The 24357-nt window shown below is 41.4% G+C and overlaps 1 protein-coding gene across 2 annotated transcripts in view; it reads left to right on the top strand.

The window, feature by feature from the left end:
• Positions 1-12907: 12907 nt before the first annotated feature.
• NPAS3 (neuronal PAS domain protein 3) overlaps positions 12908-24357 on the top strand; it is a 597540-nt gene continuing 586090 nt past the window's right edge. Inside the window, exons 1-3 of one of the 2 annotated variants that reach the window (XM_053946205.1) lie at positions 12908-12972; positions 13090-13144; positions 13245-13520. In XM_053946205.1, coding sequence (XP_053802180.1) covers positions 13363-13520 — 158 coding nt within the window. In that variant the 5' untranslated portion in view covers positions 12908-12972; positions 13090-13144; positions 13245-13362. Of the gene's footprint in view, positions 12973-13068; positions 13145-13244; positions 13521-24357 lie in introns of those variants that run through there. The other variant, XM_053946206.1, reaches the window with a different exon arrangement.

Here is a 24357-nt window from a genome sequence, read left to right as displayed (position 1 = left end):
CAGATTCTTCTGGGAAAAAAAAAAAAAAAAATCAGAGGCTCGGGAAATTTTCTCCGAAGCTAAAATAAGTCAACTTCTAGGGTTTCAGATTCTGGCAAGCTAACTTCTCCAAGGTCTCGTAAAAATTCTGGGCTGTTATCTCCATATGCCTGATAGTTTTTTGAGTTTTTTTTGTTTTTTTTTTTAATGGTAATTAAAACCGTCTGTCCTTTCTCTGTGACTTCAGGAGAATGGCAATGAATCACAAGAGCTCTAAAACAGATAGAAGGATAGAGGCTGAGGTTAGCAGCTCAGGACCACTTAATCTGCTGTATTTCATCCATAGAAATATAGATCCAAAGCACTGCCCGCTAATTCAAGCAACTTCAGAACAAGTCACCATGGCAGAAGGTTGTCTCACAGTCTTTACAGGGAGATGGAAGTAGTCCTGGGTTTGGATTGAAGCATAAAGAGATGTAAAAGAAACTAATTTACTTGATATGAGCATCACTATCTCTTAACACTAGCTTTAACTCTTCTTGATTCATCTGTTAGAATTTTCCACGAATCTTTTTAACAATCTCTCAGTAATACATATTTTTTGAAATAAGAGTGTGTGACAAGTGAAATAAATTCATGAAGCACAAAAATGACACTGAAACCAGTACTACAGTCTTATCAAGTCAAGAAATACTTCCAAAGTATAATTTAGAAAATTAATTCACTATGATGTTTTAGTATTCTGTAGTATTTGACACTGTTCTTTCTTTCTTACACCTTGCTATCCATTCTACAAATTTAATTTTCCAGTATTTTTGGAGAAATTTTTTGTTTAAGACTTTTTTGTCATTTAGAAGAAGGTTGCTCACTAGGTGGGTCGCTTCCCCCTCTCCTAGAGGCATTGTCTCCTTCCCTGTTAAAATGAGAATGAATTGATCTGATCTCAGAACTGGAGATCTGGAAGATATAATCTTAATGAAAGTCTTAATAAGCTAATCACATTCCTGAGGATCTTGTATGTTGGTAACTTGTTGCTCAGGGAAGCAAAACTGAATGTTTGACATGGTCCATCGAAGTTCAGATCCTCCCTGATGAGCCAATTTCTTATGCAAAACTAAACAAACATTCTTGTGCTCTGCTCCCATCGTTCTCAGGCTATATATAGTCACCCACTTTGGCTCCCAAATTCAGGGGAAGAGGCTGAATGTCATGTGAGAATGACAGCATATGTCTGAAGCATCAATATCCTGGCTGCCTACTGAGACTTGATGACCTTGGCACTCACTGAAGTTCAGGAAATCAAGTATCACTGAAGAACTAAAACTTAGGTAATATCACTTTTTTATTTTATAAAAGAGTTGAGTACATAAAACTATTTAAGAACCTGGATCTAAGCACTCCATGAGGTAAAGCTTTTTAAGTAGAATTAGGTTTGCTGGTCAGAGACTGGTTTTCTATCAAACAGTGTGCAGTGCTGACCTAATAAAACAAAACATACAACTACCATGAAACAAATACTCTAAAAGAACATTGCATTCCTGGTATAATTCTTTTGAAATCAGCAAAAGAGATGAAATTAGAATCAACTTTCTTAAGGAAAAATCTTTTATTTTTATTAAACAATATTTCTACAGTACATAGTAATTTCAAAAGTCTCTTTTATCAAATTTATTTTGATTTCATGAAAACATGTACAGCTCTTAATATAAGCAGGTGTATCAGTCCAATTTCCCACTAAATATTCTTTTTGTTAGTTTCTTTATTTTCTTTTTTAGTTTCCTGCTTTATCATTCAGAAGGTTTGCACTGTATTCCTGTACATATTTGGTTTGGTGCCCAGAAATGTATTATTTTAACAGGGCTATTCATTAAAAGTTATTACTTTACAGGGGTTCTACCATGCATACATAATTATATATATGTCCTTCTACGATGAACACTGTGATAAAGTTAGCATAAAAGATTTTTCTTTTTAGGGTTTATCGTCTCTGCCATTTCAAGTCACATTGATTTGACTAATCCTGGCACCTAACTTTCTAACGTCAATTATTTTTTCAAAATATGTCAAAACATATTTTTCATTCTTTTTTTCAGTAACATTAATCCTTCAGAAGCTATTGGGACTGTGACTTGTCCTCTCTTTATGTTCTCCAAGGAAGAAGTGAGCACAGCTGCTAACACACAGAACTTGCCTTGGCCAGAGCCAGTAGGCCAGGTTTCAGTGACCTGGCAAGGATTGACTGTGATGCTTTCCCAAAATAATTTTTGATTACCACATACTTCAGTAAGTCCATGTCACTCCATGAAGAGTTTTTTTAAGAATATCTCCAGATATACAATATAAGTTGGGGTGGGTTTTTTTTTATTTTTTTTAATGACAGAAAAAGTTTTAAATTACCAATATATGATGAAAACAATCCAAGGGAATGTTTAAGATAAAAGGTAAAAATCATAATATTTCCTTGCAATTACCTGTTTCTATGGATCTGCATCACAAGGCCAAGCAGGAGCAGACAAAAATTCTTCACAACCTTTGTGGAGAGCTGGCAGTAAAAGAGAGCTGGCATCAGTGTGAGCAGTGTAGCAGAGTATTGTACCAGTGTAGTTGGTCAGGAGCCAACACTTCTAAGCGGACCTGAAAAGCATGCTCTATTCTGGTGTGACTTTCAAGTCACAGAAATGTCTTCAGTACTGAGATATCTGATTTGCTTCCAGCAGCTGAGGCAGAATGAACAAAATCACCTATTAGAATTGAAGGAGACAGAACATTTAGCATTTTGCTGCTTCATTCTCATCACTCCCACCTGGAGTTTGGGAGGATAGATTTGAGATTTAATCAACAATCTGATTTAGACTTTTAAGTCATATATTGCACATACTTTGTTAAACTTTTGTTGCCCTATACACATCAAAGTTGGCTTATGTCCTTTGTCCCAGTGTTGATGAGATATTACTTAATACTTTCACTCCAGGGGTTCCACAATTACAGAATTATTCTGAGCTGCAAAGACATTAATGAATATAAAGACTTAAGCATCCAGTGAAACTTGGAATTGCTGTACTTATACTAAGAGAGTTTGTATTATAATATTTAATTGATGGGAAATAGATCTAGAGCATAAAGAATATTTTTAATTTGTGGAGGAAAAAAAAACCCAAACCCTAAAACTGCACATCAGTTATACAATATGTAATCACTTTGAACTATATACTTACCTTCACGTATCTAATTCATGCTTTTTTATAATATTTTTCCATTGACACAATTTTCTACTGTAATGTGATTATACAGTGGTGTTTGTGGAATGACAGAATCCATGGAATGGTAAAGCAAAGGATGTCTCTCACTTTGGACTCATACAAAACATAACAGGATCTAGCTGTGCATCTGCTGGTTTTACGTAAGTTCCTCTGAACATTTTGGATGTTAATAACGATTAAGCTTAAAAAAATGGTGAAGATTGCTTTTCTTGATAAGTAGCTACATTTATTCTTCATTAATCAAATGTTGCAAACCCTCTAAATCTTCACTAAAGTGGAGGTAGTTTTGCTCTCATTTCTTTAGTTTTCAGAGAGGGGGGCAGTGAATGTGTCTTTTTACAATTGCCACTCCCTGGATGAGACATCAGAGTCCTTTAGCCTGATTCTCATGACTGTCTAACAAAAGCAAGAATTTGAGGCACTGTTCAAAGAGTGTAGGGTATAGGACATCTTGCCTAACATTTCTGTCTTGAAAGCATGCTGTACTAGTATGTGATCTGAGCTGTTAAGTGGTATTGTGCAATTACCCTAAAAGCCTAGCTGTACTAGTTACCTCACCATCCTCTGCGATAGTACCCTGGTGGGTTTTTTAATATATTGTGTGAAAGTGATACATGAATCTTGTACTTAATAAAGTGGCTTTTTCGCCACAAGATGAGGCTACATTGAATGTAATTGTGCTGTGTGGGGTTAACTTTCTGTAGCCTGTTACCTTTGACGTCAGTGGCTTCACTTAAAAAAATGCATCTCCACAACTCCAATGAGACTCACTTCTGATAATCTTAGCCCATTGATTCCAATGAAACACTATTAAAAATTACTCTCAATTCATTTTAATAGTAATTTTTAACAGCATCAGGCCACTCATTCTACTATCATACTTTCAAGACTGAATGTTCAAACACCTTGTAAAGACAAAAGCAAACATCAATATACTTCAGTGAAAACTTGTTTCTTGTGATTGTAGTTGACATACTGATAAGCAGTACTGAATATTACTCATAGGAAAGAAAGATGCATCTTCCTGATTTTTTTTCTAGTACTCTCCTATAAACTTTTTTGGGGGGGGCATAGGGAAAAATGAAAAACACAGAATGACATATTAAAACCAAATGGATTAACGTTCCTCCTTAACCTTCATGAAAGCCATATGAAAGGTTCAGTGCTATATAAGTATGTATTCTGAGAATGCTGTTTTGGTTTGGTTGGTTTTTTTTTTAATATATGCTTAGTTTTTTTGGTTTTGTTTTGTTTCATTTTGCACTTTTGTTTGGGTTTTTTGTTTTTTGATTTTTTTTTGATGGCTGGTTGGTTGGGGTTTTTTGTTTGATTTATTTTTTAGGAAAATGCAGGATTTCTTTACTTTCTTCCTTGAAATTAAACTGACAATGGAGAATGGAGATAATTGATGTGTGAGGAGTATGCTTGCTTTTGCTTCCTTGCTTGAAACAGACTGCATCTCCATTACTCAGATTCATGACTGAATCAGGCTTATTGAAGATCTAACCACTATGCTGTACTAGAATGCTCTTCTTATTCTTCTTTTTTCAGAGGGAAAGTATTACCCGACCTTTTTTTCCCATCCATCCCTATCGTAGGTTTGTTCTCTGGTCAAGACATACACACGCCTTCTGATATTCATGTATTAAAATTTGCTTTGTTTGAGCTCTTGGGAGTTTGTTATTCATTTGGATTGTTTTGTTCTAACCTCTGATTTAACTTGAAGTCTATCCCTCTAAATGCAAGACAATTTTGCCATTTTCCTTCAGAAGCCAGACAATTTATAGATGAGCTCAGACCAAATAAATCAGGCAAGATATATTTATAGGTATAATATACCATATATATTAATATATATTTTTAATCAACATCATACTGTCACTCTGCAGAAATAATTAGCTGTTAGGAAGGCACACACTGCTGCTCTCCAAAGCAGACACTGTTGCTGGTATCCAGGCTAGGACACCAGAGCAGCCAGGGATCAGTCAGCCACTGCATACGGCTTAGTGTCCATTAGTGATGAAGTGAGTCCTCTTTGATTCCCTGCATTAATTCACTTGAATGACTGTAACTACAATCATCTTTAGACTGAGCAATTTCTCCACAAGAGAACATTTACAATCATTCTGAACAAAGAAATAGAGATTCAAACGCACATTAACTTCAGTACTTGGTGGTGGGAAAAGGCATCTTTGGGTCCCCTGTTCCTCATCTTTGACTCATCTTTGGGTCCCCTGTTCCTCTTCTCACAGCATGAAGCCTCAGGAAATCCCCAGTTTTACTCTCCAGACAAGGACTGTACCTCAGACAATGGTCTCCATTTGGGGTTGACTAGACTTCTGAATACTTGTGCATGAAAACCTTGTGCCTAACATTCCAAGAAAACAGGAGAGTCAAATTCTAGTGCCTATATATGATAGTGAGGATTCAACGCTGGAATCCTTTTGAAATGTTAGTATTAATTTATCACCTTGCAGATATAACTGGACCTAATAAGAAATCACTAGGTGTCTGCTTGCAAAATGATGTAGCCAGTTGGTGGGCTACCCTACCTTTGAAAAAGAAAATTAAAATAAAGGTCTAGCAGTGGAGTAAGATGTCTTCTAACCAATTGTTTTTCAGTTTTGGCAAAATTAAGTCCCCAAGAAAAGAATTTTGAAGTGTGAAATGTAAGGACCCTTCTCAGGTGCTTCACGTAACATTGGTAGCTATTTTCAATAGTTATTATAGTATGGATAGCAATAATAAAAATGCAAGTAATGTGGATGGAGGTCTATCTTTGAATGGAATAAAGCTTCCTCTTTAAGGTTTGTGATAGACCATATAAAAATACTAGGAAGTTTTTGTTGTTTTTTTCCCAAGAGAAATTTGAAATTGAATGAATAAGATTTGATAAATGCTTAAATTTTGAAGCCCACCTGTGAGTATGCCTGGTGATTGAATTAAGGTAAAAAGGAATGAAAAAATTTGGACAATCATATTCATAAGGTGAACTGAAACTGCAGAATAATAAATAGTTATAAATAAGAAAGGGATTCTGTCAGAGATTCCTATGCCTGCACAAAGATGCATTTTCAAACAGGCTAGCTTACATTCAAGTTTTTGACACATCCTTGTAAGTTTTAATTATTTTTAGAAAAAACATTAAGACCAAAGATCAAAGTATTTATTTCTGATTCTTATGTATGCTTGAAGTTTCAGAAACTGTTAGCAGAGCCACAGATGTACATGACTGCCATGTACCTGGGACTGCTACACAGGAATACAATGCACTGCATTCAATGAGTGGAAGAATAATGCTGTAATAAAACAGGAAAAGCCCCACCACATCAGCTACGGAGAAGCATGTGTTTGAGGACCTAGCACAGCTTTAAACTGCACTGGATGCAATTTGGACTGTAGGAGATAAGACTCGGGCATGGGAATATTTTTGTTCAATGTTCACTGCTGCATGACTCAGCAGAGCACTAACAGTTGCCACCGAAGAAGAGAGACCACGTTGGACTGTACTAGGTTTGTCTGAAAGAACTCTGAGTGAAAGCTCAATGCTTTTTTTGCTGTATGTATCATTAGCTTAGATTTGTTAATCAGAAAATAATTAGGAGAAAGAGAACATATTTGGTTTCCATTCCTTCTTAATAAGAAGAGACTGACCACTTAGTAAGGGAAAGATCCTCCTCTAAGGATCCTCCTCTAAGTGCAGTCAAAAGCCTTGAGCTGTCTTTTGATCCTGACTTTCCAGGACACAATAACAGGTGCTTCTGCAAATTATTTTGTTTGGGAGCGCTGACAGAGGCTACAAATAAATGTAAACAAATAGATAAAAGAAAAAAAGTGTGTTGACTAGCCCTGTATTTTTTAAAGTTTCACTTTTGGATGAACAGGACCAAAAATCTGAATGTGGTGAGAACACAGAATAATATGATGGCACTTCTCAGAAGCCCTGGAGATAAAAAACACCTACTTGATTTGTTTTTCCACTTTTTCTAATAAGGCTTCTTATCAGGCTGTGTGGGATGAATGGGGTTTTTGAGGACGTGGAAGCAGCAAAATTTAGTTGTGGTCTACATAGTCCTAATTTGATATCAGTGAAGTAGCAGATTACTTTGGAGGGATAAGACTAATCTTGAAGACATGGGAAATTAAAACAGGTGCTAAAACTGCCTGGAGGAACATCATGGATGCGCAGAAGCAGGTAGAGTCTGAAAAAATGAGCTAGCTACCTCTCAATCTGCTCAAGATGCTAGTAAATTTGTGGGTGATCAACACTGCAGAAAACCTCTGGTGGTAAGGGATAACTCACTCACTAAAATTTAGGGCCAGAGCTAAGTATACAACACACGAGAAATTGACTTTAACACTGATGCTCCAGCCTTGGAAGATGACCTGTCCTTTGTCATTACATGGTTGGCCAGAGGTGCTCCTTTGCTTTCACACAGAGAGTAAAATAAAAAAAGCTGATGATAGGGAAGACATGATACTCCTTCCTGAGGCAGCTTCAGTGGCCTAAGCACAGCCTAGGTACACACTTTTGGGTGTGTGAGCAATGTATCAGCCTTTCTCCACTGCGGCCGGCTGTGCTCACAGGGCTCTCAGCTGCCAGTACCAATGAATGAGATCCTAAGATTAGCCTCAGACGTTCCCTGCATTCTCCCACCGGCAGCGCAGGCTACTAATCGCTGAGCCATTGGGATAGCCCTGGAGGGCATTCTTCTAATAGTTTTTCTAGTTCTTCCACTGATGTCCTTATACATCTTTTATGATTTCGATAGTGATGCTATGTTCCCCAGGCACTTTCTATCTTACTCTCTGCCTGCTTTTTTTTTTTTTTGTTTGAATACAGAGGGGGAAGGGGCTACCTTAAACTTGCCCTTCAGTCCTAGCAAAACCTTTCAAAAAAGACATTTCCCTTATCCATTCTTCCAACCATGAGTGCATGTCAAGGAATGGTGAAGATGGAAAATATTTGAGTATTTTCATTTAAGTTGTAATGGTCTTTTTCATGACTTTGTGTTCTATTTAGAGCTTTTTCTTCTAAACAGTTGAACAGACAGTTCTTTTGGATTTAAAATTAAATTTGGAATATTTTCTTTAAACTGCACACATTGCTTTTACAAAGGAATGAAAACAAAATGCAGCACGTGACATCATTTGAAAGAGAAAATGATGTTATCTTATATAGTTCTAGAAATAAACTGTATTTTTTTACTGTGGCTCTTCCCTAATGTGCACTGCTGATAAATAGCAAAAAGAAATTTTTTCCTAACTATATATTTCTCTCACATTATACATATATAAATTCTTCTGGGAATAACTTGAGCAATATAACTTGAGATAGGAGATAGCTGATATATGTGAGGTATTAATATGAAAAATATTTTCACTGCTTGTATGTTGTAAAGCTCTTGGAATATTACAGACAACAAAAGTATAGGTCAGTTAAAGAATTTCCTTATCCCTGTTCTGCCCATATTTTTTTTTCCTGCAGGTCCATTTTCTCTTGTTTTCTTCTCATCTGTTATTTTCATTTTCCTTCTCATCTTTCATTCTCTATTATACAGGGCACCTTTTGAGGAGCTTCTTCTGCTTCCCACTGACAATACATACTGGCAGCAGCAACCGAAGCATCAGTCAGTGAACACTTGTAGAGATGGTGAGTTGTAAAATAATAAATCGAATATTTAATACTTAGACAGAAGATGTGGACTTTATCTACACTTAATGGGTGGGGAGGCTGATTACTCATTCATAGCTACACCACTTGTGAATGATGAGGTCACCCCTATCTCAGGAAGATAAATGCCATATCCTGTTATGACATATTCCTTTTATATAAAATTAGTTCAATTTTCTCACTAGTGAGGAATCAGTATAACTAAAAAAAAAAAAAAATCACTTCAAGATAAAGGCATTTTTCTACTGTAATTCATTATATATCCTATTTTCATTTTATTTCTGTTCTGTTTTGTTCTATCTTATCCTGTTCTATGTATACTATTTTACTCTCCACCTAAATGATATCTGACTAAAGTGAAGCAAAAATTAGATGATACAATGAAGCTTTGTAGCATTCTCTCTCATACCTGTCACAGGCTCTTTCCAACAGCAGATAATGAAAATTCAAAGTCAAACCATTTAACTTTAAGTAAATGGAAATGAATTTCCAGAGAAGAGATATTTTTTCACCTGTGAAAGGAACAGTAGTATACCGACAATGCGAATAAAGATATAATATATAATTGTGATAGAGAGGGATATGAAAAGCATAAATATTAAATGTTATTGTATTACATATTGTCATGTGGTTTTAATTTTTATTTTTGCTATGTTTTTGCCTGAGAGGAAGGTCTACTGCACATAGTTAGAAACAGCAGTACTCTATTAAAATATTTCTTTGCTTAATCAATACTAAAGCAACTTGCAGCATATCTTGCAATAGTATATGATATTGAGAAAAAACTATGCCACTCAGACACCAGGAGCTGTCAATAATTTGACCAAAATGAGAAATAAAGTAAATTAAAAATATTGGGGTATATTCTCATCTCATTTATGCTACCATACTGCAGCAAATTAAGTTAAATCCATCACGGTATGTTGTAGCACTGGTGAAATATGTGGCAAATTGGGTCCACACTATTTAATATGGCACAGAGTATAAGCTTGATGATGGATATTTTCATCAGTGTATAAAATAAGTCTCAGAAATTCCTACTGGATTTTACCATTGTGATTAATTTGGGGAGAACAAAAGACACAAACATTCAAAATAGACTTTTCTTCAAATATGAGATAATGTTTTTTATTTGGTGTCTTTTAAGAGCTATGGCAGAGAAAATGCTTCTGAATTCTAGACGTTACAAACCTTTGAATCCTGCTTGTCTTCTAACATACAAAACTATTTGTCAGTACTTCCAGTGACTTAGTGGGTCTACTTGTGCAAGCAAAGTTATGAAGACTGAAATTTTAGTTACATTAACACTTACAATATTAAACAATACTCATAAAAGATCTTATTAAATATCGAGAGATCCTGGCTCTGCCTACATGGATGAAAAGCAGTGACTTTCAAGACTAAGCTGAAGCAAGCTTGGCTAAAGGCAGACTCTCCATCCTGGCTGTCTCTTTGAAACATGAAAGTCTGCTTAGAGTTGCCAATGTAGAGCAAAGAGTGACAATCAATGGATGGGCACTTCGACATGATTACATCCACTCTACTGCCTGGCCATACATTGACAGACAAAACTACTGTAATGGAGTGATCATTTGGAAAATGGCTACTGCCCACATTTAAATTCCTTTCAGTGTTATTCCATAGCCAATTAGAGTGGTAGCCCAGCCTATATTCATGCCAGTCTTGTACTATAATGTAAGAAAAAGGAAAGGAGCAGCTCAGAAGTCTTTAATTATTCCTCCAGCCATTTATTGACCTGCTCTCTAAAGGCCATATAGGGGCCTTCATCTGCATGCAAAATTCCTATTGACATCACTGGGAGGACCACAGGCAGATGGAGAGTACTTTGTAAACCTTACATTTTAAATATGTTGTAGGAGAAAGGCACAGAATTTGCAGTACTTTAAAAAAGTGAGCAGTTTTATCTAATATTGATCTTTAAACATAGAGTTTGAATAACAGTTTTCCTAGCAATAACAACCCCCCTCTTCTCTGCAAGCTATCTAACCTACACGTTTCTGTAAAGTCTTCATATTTAACACTCAAACAATTGATGTCCCTATAGTATAAACAGGATAGATAATGAATATAAGTGGGATAGAAAATTAATCCTACTTGCGAGGAAAGAGAGTCATAATTCACTTAGGCTTCTCAGCTTTTACGTTATGAGGTCTTCAGCTAACTCATGGGATCCATTCCACATCCCACAGATGCTCATTATGAATTCTTTTTATGTGCAACATGTGGGGACTAACCAGTTTCATATCTCCTGGTATTAGCTGCAATCCAAAGCATTTTGTATTAAAACAGAATGCAAACACAGATGCTATTTAATACAAAGGATTTGAATGCAGTCTCTATTTTAACATAAAGTTGGTGTGTCTTAATTTGCTTTGAAACAGCAATGAGAAGAAAAGTCAAGATGAATGGATATTTTTAGATCAGGAGCCAAGCTGAGACTCCAAAAGGCACACAGTTGCATGGGAAAAGGGGAGACTGGCCCAGGTGACCGCTTTGATTCATGGAAGCAAAGGTTGCAATGCCTTTGCAGCGAGGGGACAGCCTAGGACCTCTGCCCATTTCTGAGATGCTGCCATAGCCTTTTCAACACTATACATATTCTGGAGTGCTACTACCTGTGTTCTGTCCCATGCAGCTCCTCTTGGTATGAGCCTCGGTTTCCTCAGAAACGAGTTAGCAGCACGGCTGCTTTTTGCGTAAGGTGCAGTAACGCAGCCTGTTACTTTCTGCTCTAGCTGTCCACTCACTGGGCTAGCTAAGAGTCCAGCTGTCCACAAGCACCACGCTTTTTAGCTTCAGCAATCAGCGGCTTGAGGCTCCAGGTCCGCGGTTTCAGAGGCGCCCCCCGAAGTGAGGCGATCTGGTGGGACCCTTCTGCAGGAGGGAGCTTTTCTGCCATTCCCCTGCTGCCTCTGACTGGGCACAGCCGCTGGGCTCCCTGCGGGACGGGATCCTCGCCTCTCGTCTCCCACTGCAGCTGCGGGAGGAGGGAGCAGCCCGCGCAGCACTCGCCGAGCACCATGGAGAGGAGGGCTCGGGTCTCCGTGTCCCCTCCGCCGAGGTTGCCCACCCCAAGGCTGAAGCAAGGCGAGGCAGCCACCTGGGCAAAACCGAGGAGGGTCCGTCGCCGACCCGCGCTAACGCCCAACTTTCCGCGCTTCCTTCCCAGCGCCCGCCCCCGCGCAGCACCGCGGCCAGGCGCACTCGGTGGCGGGTGGCCCTGACCGGGCAGGGGCGCGGTCCCGGCGGGCTGGTGGAGCCGCGCAGCGCCGCGTCCAGGGATAAGCACTTGGCGGAGGTGGATGAGGGCAAACCCGCCCGAGCGAGGCGAGGGGCTGCGCGCACCCCCGGGTGGCACAAAGGCGCCGTGGAGTTGCGGCCTCGCGTCCCGCGGGGCGGCGGAGGCCGGGCCTCTCCGCGCCGCCGCCGGTGCGGTGCGTGCCGAGCCCGGGGGGAGCTCTGCGAGGGGGCTCTGCGCAGCGCTCGGTCCTATAATTGATATGTTGGAGCAGCAATAGGGATCAGTGCGTGCACAGACAGCACACACCTTACAAGTTTGACTCGCAATAACATTGCTGCACACTAGGAGGGGAGGAGAGTCAGCTCCCTAGAATAAGGAACAAACTCTGCCTTTGCACAAAAGCGGCGCATTTCCTCGCTTGTGAAAACCGTCCCTTCATAGAGAGAAAGAAAAGAGACGGAGGGGGGCTGCGGGGTGCCTCTAGGAGAGCAAAAGCAAGTTACCAAGAGCGAGAACTTGTGCTGCAACAATCCTCCACTCTTCCTCTTCTCCTCAGGACTCTGGGAGCAGGGATATTCCTCCCCTTCCCCCCCCCCCCCCGCCTTCCCACCCCCCCTGCCCCCCCGCGCAGTTGGCGCTAGCCCAGACTGTGGTCAGCCGCCTTTATTATTACTTCATTGAGACAGAGAAATCCTCTAAGACTTGCATTTTGGGTGGAGGGTGGGGGGTGGAGGGACGAGAAGGAGGAGGGAAAAAAGGCAACATTTGCTGCTCATCATTTTCACTGCACCGCTAAAGTAATTGCGCCCCCCTCTCTCCTCCCCGTCCCTCCTCAGCTTGGATTTTTCGCCTATATCTACAGCTCCAGTAGTATTCGACATACCTTTTTTTTTTTTTTTTTTTTTTTTTGGCAGCTCTGATATTCCACTTCGCTTCCCAAATCTTCGCGCGTTGCATGTTTGCAATTCGGTAAATTTCCCATTTCCCCCCCCCCCTTTACCCCTTGCCCCCCCAAACTCCTCAATCTCAGCCCAGCCGCTCACATCAAAGCGCCCGTCCTCACTCACAGTGGCCGCCACTCACTAATGGGATTGCAGTGTGCCTGGCTCTGCTGCTGCAGCCGCCGGAGGGAGAGTCGCTGCTGCTGCACCTCTTCGCCGACACTCGCTGGGTGCTGAGCCGCGGGGATGATCAGGATCTTCCCGGATTTCAGCGTGCAGGTGACGGCGGCGGCGGCCGGCGGGGCGGCCGGGGGGGTGCCGGCGGCGCCGGGCATGGGGAGAGCCGGCGCCGCGGCCAACGGCAACCCGCAAAACGTCCAGGGCATCACCTCCTACCAACAACGGTGAGCACCGACTGGGAGAGGGGTGTGCGGCTCCTCTTGAGGCTCCCTCACTTGCTTTTTCTTTGTGCTTTTTGCTTTTGTGTTTCTTTGTTTTCCTTTTTTTTTTTTTTTTTTTTTTCAATCTCTAATTTCTGTTTGTTGGAGGGGGGAGAGCTTGGTTGGAGGGGAGGGTGTATTTTTCTCTTTTTTTTTTTTTTTTTTTTAATACAGCATCTTTTAAAATGCACTGAGAAGTAAACACAATCTCCTAGTTTTGTCCTGGATGAGCTGTAAAGCAACAACAAGAAAAAAAAAAAAAAAAAAAAAAAGAAAGAAAGAAAGAAAGAAAAAAAAGTGAGACCCCAGCGTCTTAGCTTGGCTGCTGCAAAGTTTGGGATCCCGTCCGCTCATCCTTTCTAAAGAGGAATTTCTCAATGTCAATGCCTTGTGCAAATCCCAGTGTGTGGCAGCCAGGGGGATAATTGATCATGGTATGCTGATTGATAATTTTCTTTCAACCAAGAATGAGTACCATTTTCACTTGGGATTGCACACTTGCAATTCCACATTGTAGTTTTAACAGTTTTAGCATGTCACCTGTTACTACAGGGAGATATAGCCGAAACCTTAAGTATACTCAGCACTGTTATTTTTTTCATCTTAAATGCATTCTAATGCAAATGCAGGAAATTCACAGAGAGCGCCTTTAGGAAGCAAAGCGTAGAAAGTTGGCAGTAAGTCATCATGAAGTTTAAAGACGTTCCCCATTTGCCCTAACAATTCATCGATATATGCTGATACTAACATGAAACTTAATTAATTACCTGACATTTCTTTATGTTTCTAAACCTGAAGTCTGAATCTGTTAGTTTGCTTTATCATAAACTTATACTCGTAGCCGAATCCTCAAAAAAAGTAGACGACAACAGATCTACTGAAATTGGAACAAAACATTTACATTTCTCTAAATGCAATAAAAAGGGCGCTGCCCCGAGTATCTTGCTTTCCACTATTGCATTAAATTAAATACCAAGAAAAATGCTGTATAATCTTAAACGCCCAAACTAAACATCCCTATGATGTAAAAGAGAAAAAAAAATAGGAAGCTTCAGCATAATATTTCAAACTTAATTAGTTTAGGAGCCAGATTTAGATAACTGATCATTGTGTGCTATATCATTCAGCAACTTTTGTGTTGCTTCCCATAGTTTTGATGCCTGTGATACAAAACGTTTGATAGTAACTTTTGTAGGCGTTATCAAATGAGAGTTAATAGGGAACGGATACTCCTGAAGTAAGCTCTGATGATACCTAAGGACGTTCTTAGCTAAGAAATATTTTAAACTAAGCAGGAGTCTTGTTTGCTCGAGCAAACACACCAATTCTTCATATACCCCCCCCAAAAAAAAAATCTTGAATGTGAGAGTTATAAAGAGTAGATTAAAGTTTCTTTCTTTTTATGGATTCTGTATCATTTTTGTCACTTCTAAAATATTTAAATTACAATGGAAACTGACGGACACTTTAACGAGGAAGTACAGGCAGCAATCACAATAGTTTAGTCTGTGAAGTGGGGAAGTCAAGGGTCAGAAATGTCAGATTGGCTTTTAGACAAATGAAAGAGACCTCTGGAGACTTTAAGTTAAACAGAATTATGTAGACAAGGCAGCATACAATTTTTTTAGTACTTCGCGTTTAATAGTTTGGTTCTATCAGTCTGCAATCAGGAAGAAGTTATAAAAGCAATACTTCTCTGACAAACTACTAACACCTCTAATCCAAACAGTGCTTAATAGATATTCAAGTACTTTTACTATAAGGAATCCAGACCAGTCTGGATGCCTCGCACACTAGCCTACGAGAGGAAACATTTATGCACTTCTTCCAAATTTCACTCTATATTATGGATGAAACAGCATGGTTTACGTCGAACGATTTTTCTCCGTGCTTTCTCAAAACGCTTAAAATACGGCAGACACGACACCTCCTTACTCTATTGCCACAGCCGAGGAGACACCTGTTAACTTTTTTTTTTTTTTTTTTTTTTTCCCCCTTCATTTCGGAGGCGAGCAGACAGGAGTGCCGGCCGGGAGCGGCGTCTGCTACTTTGTATAGGCAGCCCCCCCCGCAGCCCCGGGTGCCCACCTTGCGGCCGCCCGGCGCGCAGCGCGGCCCCGCGGCCCCGCCCGCTCCCGCCGCGGGCTCGCGGCTCTCGAGGCCCGGCGGCCGCCGCCGGCCCCGCACGTGCGCAGCGGCCGCGCGAAGGCCGCACGTGCGCGGCGGGCGGCGGTGGCCCCGAAGCGCGGCCGCGTCCCCGGCCCCGCGCCCCGCGCCAAGTTACGCCGGCACGGGTGCCTCCTGCGGAAGGAAATCCTTCGGCCCCCGGTGCGCGGACGGCGCCCGGCAGCCAAACTTCCAGGTGTTTTGCTAACTTCTTCCCCTTGGCTCTGCCCGGAGGCTCGCACACGTTCTTGGCCCCCAGCCTCCTCCCCTCCCCCCAGAAAAACTTTTGGAGTAGTCGCGGAAACGTTTCTCGTGAATAAATGCGGCCGACCTTCGGGGCTCGTCCCTTTCCCAAAGGAAGCCCGTTGGATTTTCCCTGGGTGCAGGATCAGGCCCGGGCATTTGTACTTCCAAGGGAGCAGCAGAACAGCCACAAAGTTACCTTGGAGATGAAAAGCTTTTAGCTCGCGCTCTCCCGGGGACCTGGAAGGAACGATTAAGGTAGCGGTTTCTTTTCCCCGCTCCTTTACTTCATGATTAGTTTCATAATCTCCAATAAAACCGCGTGAAGTGCTACACCCTTTGCCAACAAAGCGGGTCGTCATTCTAAGTTCACATTTCCAGCATTATGCGTTTTTATGTCGCTGGTACCCCATGCCCACTCTCAGGACGTGCGGGCGCGTTCTCGGAGGTGTCTGGGGGATGCTCGGGTTTCCCCCCGGCCCGGCCCGTCCGGGCTGGATCCGGACACACCCGCGTACGGCCCCGTGGGTCTCAGGGCCCTCGCATACCCCGGCCCGCTGTTCCCACCCGAGCCCGTCCTCCACTGTGGAAGCCCACGGTTGACACGCTGCCTGTGCCCGGTGTGTTCCCGCCGCGCTTCTGCGCCCGCGGTGTTGTAGTCCCTGCCTCCCTCTGCTCCTCTTCGTTGCTGGAGCCTAGACTCCAGAGGAAGAAAGTGTGCGAAACTGCAACTGAGTGGCGTTGTTGCGCCGGCAGCAGAGGCTGTGTCCCCTGCACGCAGAGCGGGAGCGGAGCTGGGAAAGCAGCTGGAAAATGCCCAGGAATACTTTCACAGCGGTCAAGCTTGGAGATCCCTGACACCCCTCCTTCCCTCCCCCGCCCCCGCCCCGCTAGCCCGATGGCCTGGCACCCCGCGTAGCCCGGCCCGCGGGCGCGGGGGTGTGTGTGCGAGTGTGCGAGAGAGTGCGTGTGCGTGCGTGTGTGTGTGAGAGACTGTGCGTGTGTGTGTGTGTGTGTGTGTGTGTGTGTGTGTGTGTGTGTGTGTGTGTGCGTGTGCCGCACCTGCCGGGCGATGCCAGCGGCCGGGCTGCCCGCCGGGGCTGCGCCGCGGCTAGCTCTTCCCGCCGCCGCCGCCGGCCGCCGCCGCTGCCTGCGCTGGGCATGTCTCTGGGGCCGGCGGGGCCCCGGCTCCCTCCGCTCCTCGGCTTATGGACGGCGGCAGCGGCAGCAGCAGCGCTAGCAAGCAAGCGAGCAAGCAACCTGCACCAGGACTGCGCGGAAGAGTGGGAGCCCGCGATGCTTTGGCCTCAGTACTTTTCCTTAGCCTGTCTGGCTAACCGGGGCCATTGCTGCCGCCGCTGCTGCTGCTAGACACACAACACACACCAACATCAGGAGGGGGAAAAGTAAGGGAGAGAGGAGAAAAAAAAAAAAAAAAATCCCAGGAAGATGGCGCCCACCAAGCCAAGCTTTCAGCAGGATCCTTCCAGGCGAGAACGGTAACACTTTCTCTTTATTGAACCTGCAGCAGCAGCAGCAGCAGCAGCCGCCGCAGCAGCGCCGGGCCGGGCCAAGCCGCCGGCGCCGGGGGCCGGGGCTGGCTGCCATGCCGGGGTGGGGGGACCTGCCGCCGGCACCCGCTGCTCGCACAGCCGGGCACCGTGAGTTCCTCCTAGTGCGCACCGCCAGCCGCACGCACACACACATACACACGCACACACACGCACACACACACACACACACACACTCAGAACAAGCCGCGCAGCAGCGGCCCCGCTCCGGTGGCCGCACCGCCGCGGCTGCCGAAGCCGGTGCTTGGCGGGGCGCGTTGTGGAGCGGGCGCGTGTGTGTATGTGAGCATGTGTGTGTGTGTGTGTGTGTGTGTGTGTGTGTGTGTGTGTGTGTGCGTGTGCGTGTGTGTGCGTGTGCGCGGGGGCGGGAGGCCCCCCCGGGCGGCCCCCGCCGCTCGGCGGCCCTGGGGCGCCGCGCCAGGCCCGGCGTTCCGGGCGGAGGGGCCGGCCCCGCCGGTGCGGTTCAAGTGCGGCTAGGCCGGAGCGGGGGGGGCGCGCCGCCAGCTGCGCCCGCGGGGCTGCCCGGGCCGGCCCCCCGCCCCGCCGCCGCCGTGCCGGCCGCGGGTGCCCGCGGCCCCCGGGGTGCGCAGAGCGGAGCCGGTGCGCGGGCGGGCGGGCGGGCGGGGAGGCAGGGAGGCGGTGCGCGGGGTCCGGGGAGGGAGGCGGGGGGTGATCGCGCTGCCCCCCCCCGCTTGGTTCCCGGCCCGCCGCCTGCCCCATGTACTTTTGTTGGGAGAGAGTGCTTGTGATTAATGTGCTCTGCTGGTGACACGAATTGCCCGTAGCGGATTTGTTCTAGTAAAGTGAATCTTTCTAGAAGTGACTGGTAGGAGACAAGAGTACAAGTTCATGTGATGTTACTTTGTGATTCTCACAAAAGTATTCAAAGCTCCATTGCTACACTGCGACGAGATACATGCCCAGAAGAAGAGCAGCCAGAGGTTTTGGGCTGGGCTCTTTCCCTCCCGCCCTCTTTAGCGTTACAAGTGAACTTGAGTGTGAGGGGTGAGGAAGGTTCCTGGCTAGTTGGAAAAATGGAAATTACCATTTAGATAGCCTTTAAAAGTAGCTGGATCATGTGTTAGTCGGTTTGTATTTCATAGCAAAAATAAGTCTGAAAAATATTTAAACAAAAGAACTTCAGCCTTAATTTCATACTTGCATATTTTAGAATGATCAGCTTTTCTAGTACAACTTCCAAACCCCACAGAATTTGTCTAAGTAGCTGTGCCATTTTCCTAAGAAAGCAGACTGCGTGGTATAAAAAACCCATACATCTCATATTCACCACTGAAGTGTTAGTGTGCTTGTCTTAGATGCATTAGCGTTAACTGTTGCACTTTGACAAGGCTATGTTGATATGTAGCAAAATTAGGAGATACACGTAATGGGAAAACAGTGCATCCTCAGATGTCAATGACTTAACTACAGATTTTCATTTTCAACTATAAACATTTTTTTTTTAATCTTCATTCCAGTGACTGCAAAGGTGTTTCTACTGTGTTAATAACACTTAAAGCAGCAGGTTTTTCTCCTGCAGAATTCTTTGTTGGAAAAACAATTCATATGAATAGGTCCTGTTCCCCCACAACAAACAATTCTGCTGTCTTCTTTTTGAGAATGTTACTATATTAGTGCTAAGTGTATTTGCCAGCATAGCTTCAGTAATCTCTCCAGCAAGAAGCATATTTGTGTGCCATTTTGGGAATTTCTCTGAGATAGGAATCTTCAAGATAGAATTAATTTCTAGGGGAAACTTCATAGCCTGTGCATGAGTGCTTTCTTTATCACCTGTCTCCATTTGGCATTCGGAGAAGGTAAATCAAAGTGCGCGATTTGTTATTCTGCTCCACTTGAGAGCTGAACTAAATAACACTTGGTCTGAAATTCTGATTGAAGTTGTAGGAGGATATACTGTATTTAATTTAATGCCCTTTAATAGCATCTTCTTGTTCAGCTCTGATGCTGTCATTTTAAAGGTTGGATCGGAGTAGTTTTTCCCTGTAGGGAGTGGGAGGTGTAATCATTTCAGGGGAAAAAGGTAGTCTAAATTCCTAGAACACTAATAGCCACAAACTTGGCCTAGTGTCCAAGAAGTTGTTTTTGCCCTTAGGGTTCCCTTTGTTATCTCTACAGTGCTCTGGATAGTTTAGGTATAAGTATTGCATGTAGAAGTTGATGACATTTTTGTAGCAAAAATAATGTTAGTCTGTTTATTCCTTAAAGTTTTGGAGAAAACGGATCAATACTTCAATAAACAGATACTGATGTACATTTTATTAAAAGTTGTGTAATGTGCTCATGAAGTCTTGCATGTAACTATTTTAGCTGTCTTTGTACACATCCTTTCATCTGTAGGAACCAAGATATTTGAAATACAGGAGCATATCACTTACTGAAAGGGTTTTGCAGTCTCTTAGCTACTACTTCAGTAAACTAGTTCTCAGGATTAAGAATCCTCTAAATTAACTTTAGGTACATTGTTTTTTTAGTCTTCACTACCTCAAGTATATAGGTAGATTGTGTTACATTTTTTTTTTCAAGCAAAAAATGTGCTTACAAAACAGATGGAAAAAGTAGTAGTCTCTGATGTAAACAGGCACTTGAATAGTTTTGAAACTTTTTTTCACCTGTTTAGTTTCTTAAAAGGATATATGAAAAGTTACACACTTATATTTGTTCGATTTTCTTTTAAACTGTGAGTCTTAGCAAATTTTACAGTTACAGCAACAGTTTAGTTTTTTCAGCTGTGTGGATATACACTCAAGAAAATGAAATAGACAGAAGTGTCATGCATATGATATGCCAGCATTGATTTGTGTAGAATATCATAATATTAGAGTGCTATTGGTTTAAAGTGAAAGAGAAAAAACCCTTATTTTGGCACTTTTTCTAGAGCATGAGCTTAAACATAGCAGTGATAAATGATGATATGCATTGTCTAACACTTGCTTTTATATAAATAGCTCCAGAAGATTGCTTAAATGATAATCGAAAATATGAAATAGGGTGGCCTTCATATCACAAGGCCAAGGGTCTACAAATGGAAAAACTGAAATAATGAAATATTTCCAAGGCAACAGACTGTCAACAAGAACAGTAATGCATGGGCATATCATAGAGCTAGCAGAGAGGATATTAGATCTTATAGCTCTAGAGCCAGGAGTTATAATGACCTTTATTAAATAGAGCCCTCCCACATTACAACAATCTTTCTGATTTCTGATTTATGGATTAGCAGTCATACTACTCTTCATAATTTGAAACATTCTCCCACCATATTTGATTTGCTGCATTTTTCTCCACTGGAATCATACATTATTTAGGGCTTACATGAGAGTATTGATCAACAAAACTTATATTAGGTATTTTCAGTAACTAATGGGATTCTGAATAACAAGGTTTTGTCTGCAGCACCATTTTTACATTCTTTACAGCACAACTGTTTTTTTTCTTACAAACTATATCCAGTTAGCTTGTTTTCTAACAATTTGATGGCATTACATTCTAATGCTGTACTATAAGTAAATTACAAATAATTAGAGATTTTTGTTAACAGATTAGTACAACACTCGGACCCATAGGTGTTTTTAAGAGAATATGAGAATCTATTGTCAGTACCCATCTCTTTTTATTAGCATCTCACTTGAATTTCAGAGTCTAATATACTGGCAATTTCAAATCACATGTGTTTGAAACTTGGCACACAAGTTGCCAGCCCAGATGGGAATTTTACTGTGAGAGTGATGTAAAACAGTTGTTGAAAATTGACATTCTAGGTGCTAGTTTCATCACCATACTTCCTAAAAAGTAAAGAGTGTTTAATTTTTTTTTTTGTTTCATAAAATGATCTTTATAACAATATCATCTTTATTGGAAAATGTATTCTAAGACAAGAATTTTGAATAACTGATACTGATCATGAAAACTAACTGTTACCATTTTATTAACATTTTTGGAATGATTCTTCTCTCATCGAGGTCAGTAGAATGAAGCCATTTAATCAACGTAGCAGAAATTAATTTGTTAGCAATTAAGTAACTGTTTACTGTTATGAAACCGTTCCCTGAAATCTCATCTCATCTCATGTGAATAAGCCTTACATTCAGTTATTCCATCAGATCAATTTTATATTTTTATCAGCAGTAGCTCTTGCAGGTATAAAAGACCTCATCTTATGTTTTCAGCATAGTCATAGCATATTTTAAAATGAATCAAACAAACTTGTTCTGCAGGATGTCACCCTGGAAATTTGTTTACATATCCTTAACATAGGATATTTTTAAGGTACATAGCAAAGACTGCATTTTCAACCCCGTCGTTTGTTTCTTTGGTCTGTTTGCTTATGCTTAATGTTTGGCTTTTTTTTTTTTTTTTTTTTTTTAAGAAGCTGCCAAAGATTTAAGGCCACGAGATGAAATGTTTTGAAAATTAATTTCAAAAGAATTACATTTTTTCAGAATAGGCAATTTCTTTCTATGTAATATTTATAAGGCTACTGTATGTTATCTTTAACATACAAAATCCCATTAGTGTGAATGAGGTGTGCGACTTTTTGTTTAATAGGACTTTGCATAATAAGGATAATTTGTAATAATATTGTATTTTGCTGCATAAGAAGATGTGCCATAGTAAGAATATAATAGTTGCTGCCATGTCTTATATGACTAGAGCATTGTTCTGTGACTAGCTCGAGCAGTGGTTTTGCAATACACAAAGTCCTAGTCAAATGAATAGGACCGTTGTGCCATTCATTTGAACAGGACTTTGAGTAGTACAAATATTCGTTAATTTTGTATGCCACAGAAGTATATTACACAGGACAAAGAAGGTACAGTAAGGGTAGGATAGTATTTGTGTCTCTAATTTGGCAGAACTGGACCCTGTCTTTGGGAGAATATTAAGTTCAAGTTGTACCTTAATCTTTAGAAAAGTCCCAAATGAAATTATGTACACAATTAAAGTATACTACAGAGAATCACAAGCAAGGATAAAAGTATTTTTAACATATAATTTAATAGATGTGAATTTTCCCTCAGAGAGATCGCAATGACAAATATACTTAGTGAGAGCAGAAGTGAACTTTGCCTGTGCTGTAAAACGCAAAAGTCTTGAGATTGTCAAGTAAAAACAGAGTGATTCTCAAGGAGATCCTGATCTCAGCCTGCTGCAGCTAGATACTGAGAGTTATGCCAGCCCTTACCCGGCACTACATGCAGGCGAGAGCCAGGCACGTTAAAGAACAAGTGATATGTTACAAAGAATTTGAAACAGATTACTGAAAGCGGAGTTTTGAAGATTTTCTTGCTAAGGTTATTTTCCCAGACTTTCTTGTATGTTGCATTTTGGACTTTCACTCTTCTGTCATGTTCTGTCATTTGTCTGTTCTGGGGAACTTCTCATTGATGTCAGCCAATGTCTGAAGAAGACTTTAATATTAATACTGAGTATTTCTGTAGATATGCTTCTTTATTTGGCTTCGCATGCTTCGAAAGGTCTGAAAATGGTGTTCTACATGTTTTACTGATGAGATAGTTACACACAAAAAAATCTTGAGAACTAGCAGAAGTGGCAAAAGATGTCAATGTTAGCATTAGGAATAAAATTCCAGCCCCCATTTTGACTGTGTACTCAAAGATTACACTGCCTTCATTAGAGGGATTTATATTTCTTTTACAGGCAAAACCTCCACTGAAATAAAGTGCTTTCAGAGAATGGCTTGATTGCAATTTAAAATTAGCTGTTAGCTTGATGTATAATAGAAGTTCAACACTTATGTTAAATAATTTAAGTGGAAAAGTACTGTTCCATTACCTGCAGGCATGTTAGGTTTACATATGTATATAGTGAACTTAGGGGATATAGTAAGAATTATATATATATATATATATATATATATATGTAATCTATGATAATGTCCCAGGGGCTTGGATTTTCTGAAGAGCCTGTTGGATTTAGGCATTCAACACATACTGCATTTTAGTGAAATATGGGCACCTAAATTCTATAAGCTCCCTTTGAAATACTTGCCTGGGAATTTTGTCTCCAATAGAAATTTAGAATAGGCTTCATTAGATATTACATTGTTTTAAGCTGAATTTTATTGTGCAATGAATAGTCTTTGAACAGTCATTTTGGATGAAACCCTAAAGGGTTATGGTTGTGCTGAAATTTGGGCACAGAACTGTATATTTAAATATCAGAACTCTATATTTACATATTAGAATAGGGGATGGGTGTGGGGGATATTCTTTCCCTCCTGCTTAAATGCCATGTTTGAAAGTACTGTGCAAATTCACATTTACAACCAGTTTACTCACACCTAGGCTTATATGAGTTAGGTGCCAAAGCTGTAATTCATTTAGCAAAAGTATAGTATATCAAATTTTAGAAAAATGTTTGTTAAAAAGCTGGTTTTTCTTAGAGATGATGGGAAGCAGAATTTGTTACTTTGTGGGAAAAAAATGTAAGTGGGCAGTTTTTACAGGTCAAGGTTGAGGTCAATAGAAAGAACTGAGTGACTGGATCTGTACAGTGCTGGCAGCACGATTAAAAAAGGGGAAAAGTATTGAAAAACAAAAGAGAATAGCTGCCAGTGGTACTTATCCTTCAACCTTCACAGCTGGAAAAAAAAAGTAGCTGATTTTATTTGTCTGACTATAGTTAGATGTAGGATTGGCATGTTTGCTTCGCCTTTGCATAAATTGCTAACAGTATGGACAGGAGGTTCTCGAAAAGAACTGCATTTTAAAAAACAAACCTGTTTTCTCTTGCTAAGTAGCAAACAGAAGATAAACATAAAAAGAGAAACAAATACTTTT

Source organism: Vidua chalybeata, chromosome 6 (genome assembly GCF_026979565.1).
Source record: "Vidua chalybeata isolate OUT-0048 chromosome 6, bVidCha1 merged haplotype, whole genome shotgun sequence".
Taxonomy (NCBI): Eukaryota; Metazoa; Chordata; class Aves; order Passeriformes; family Viduidae; genus Vidua; species Vidua chalybeata.
Note: the sequence above shows the minus strand (reverse complement) of the source record. Positions and strands in the feature narration are given on the sequence as shown.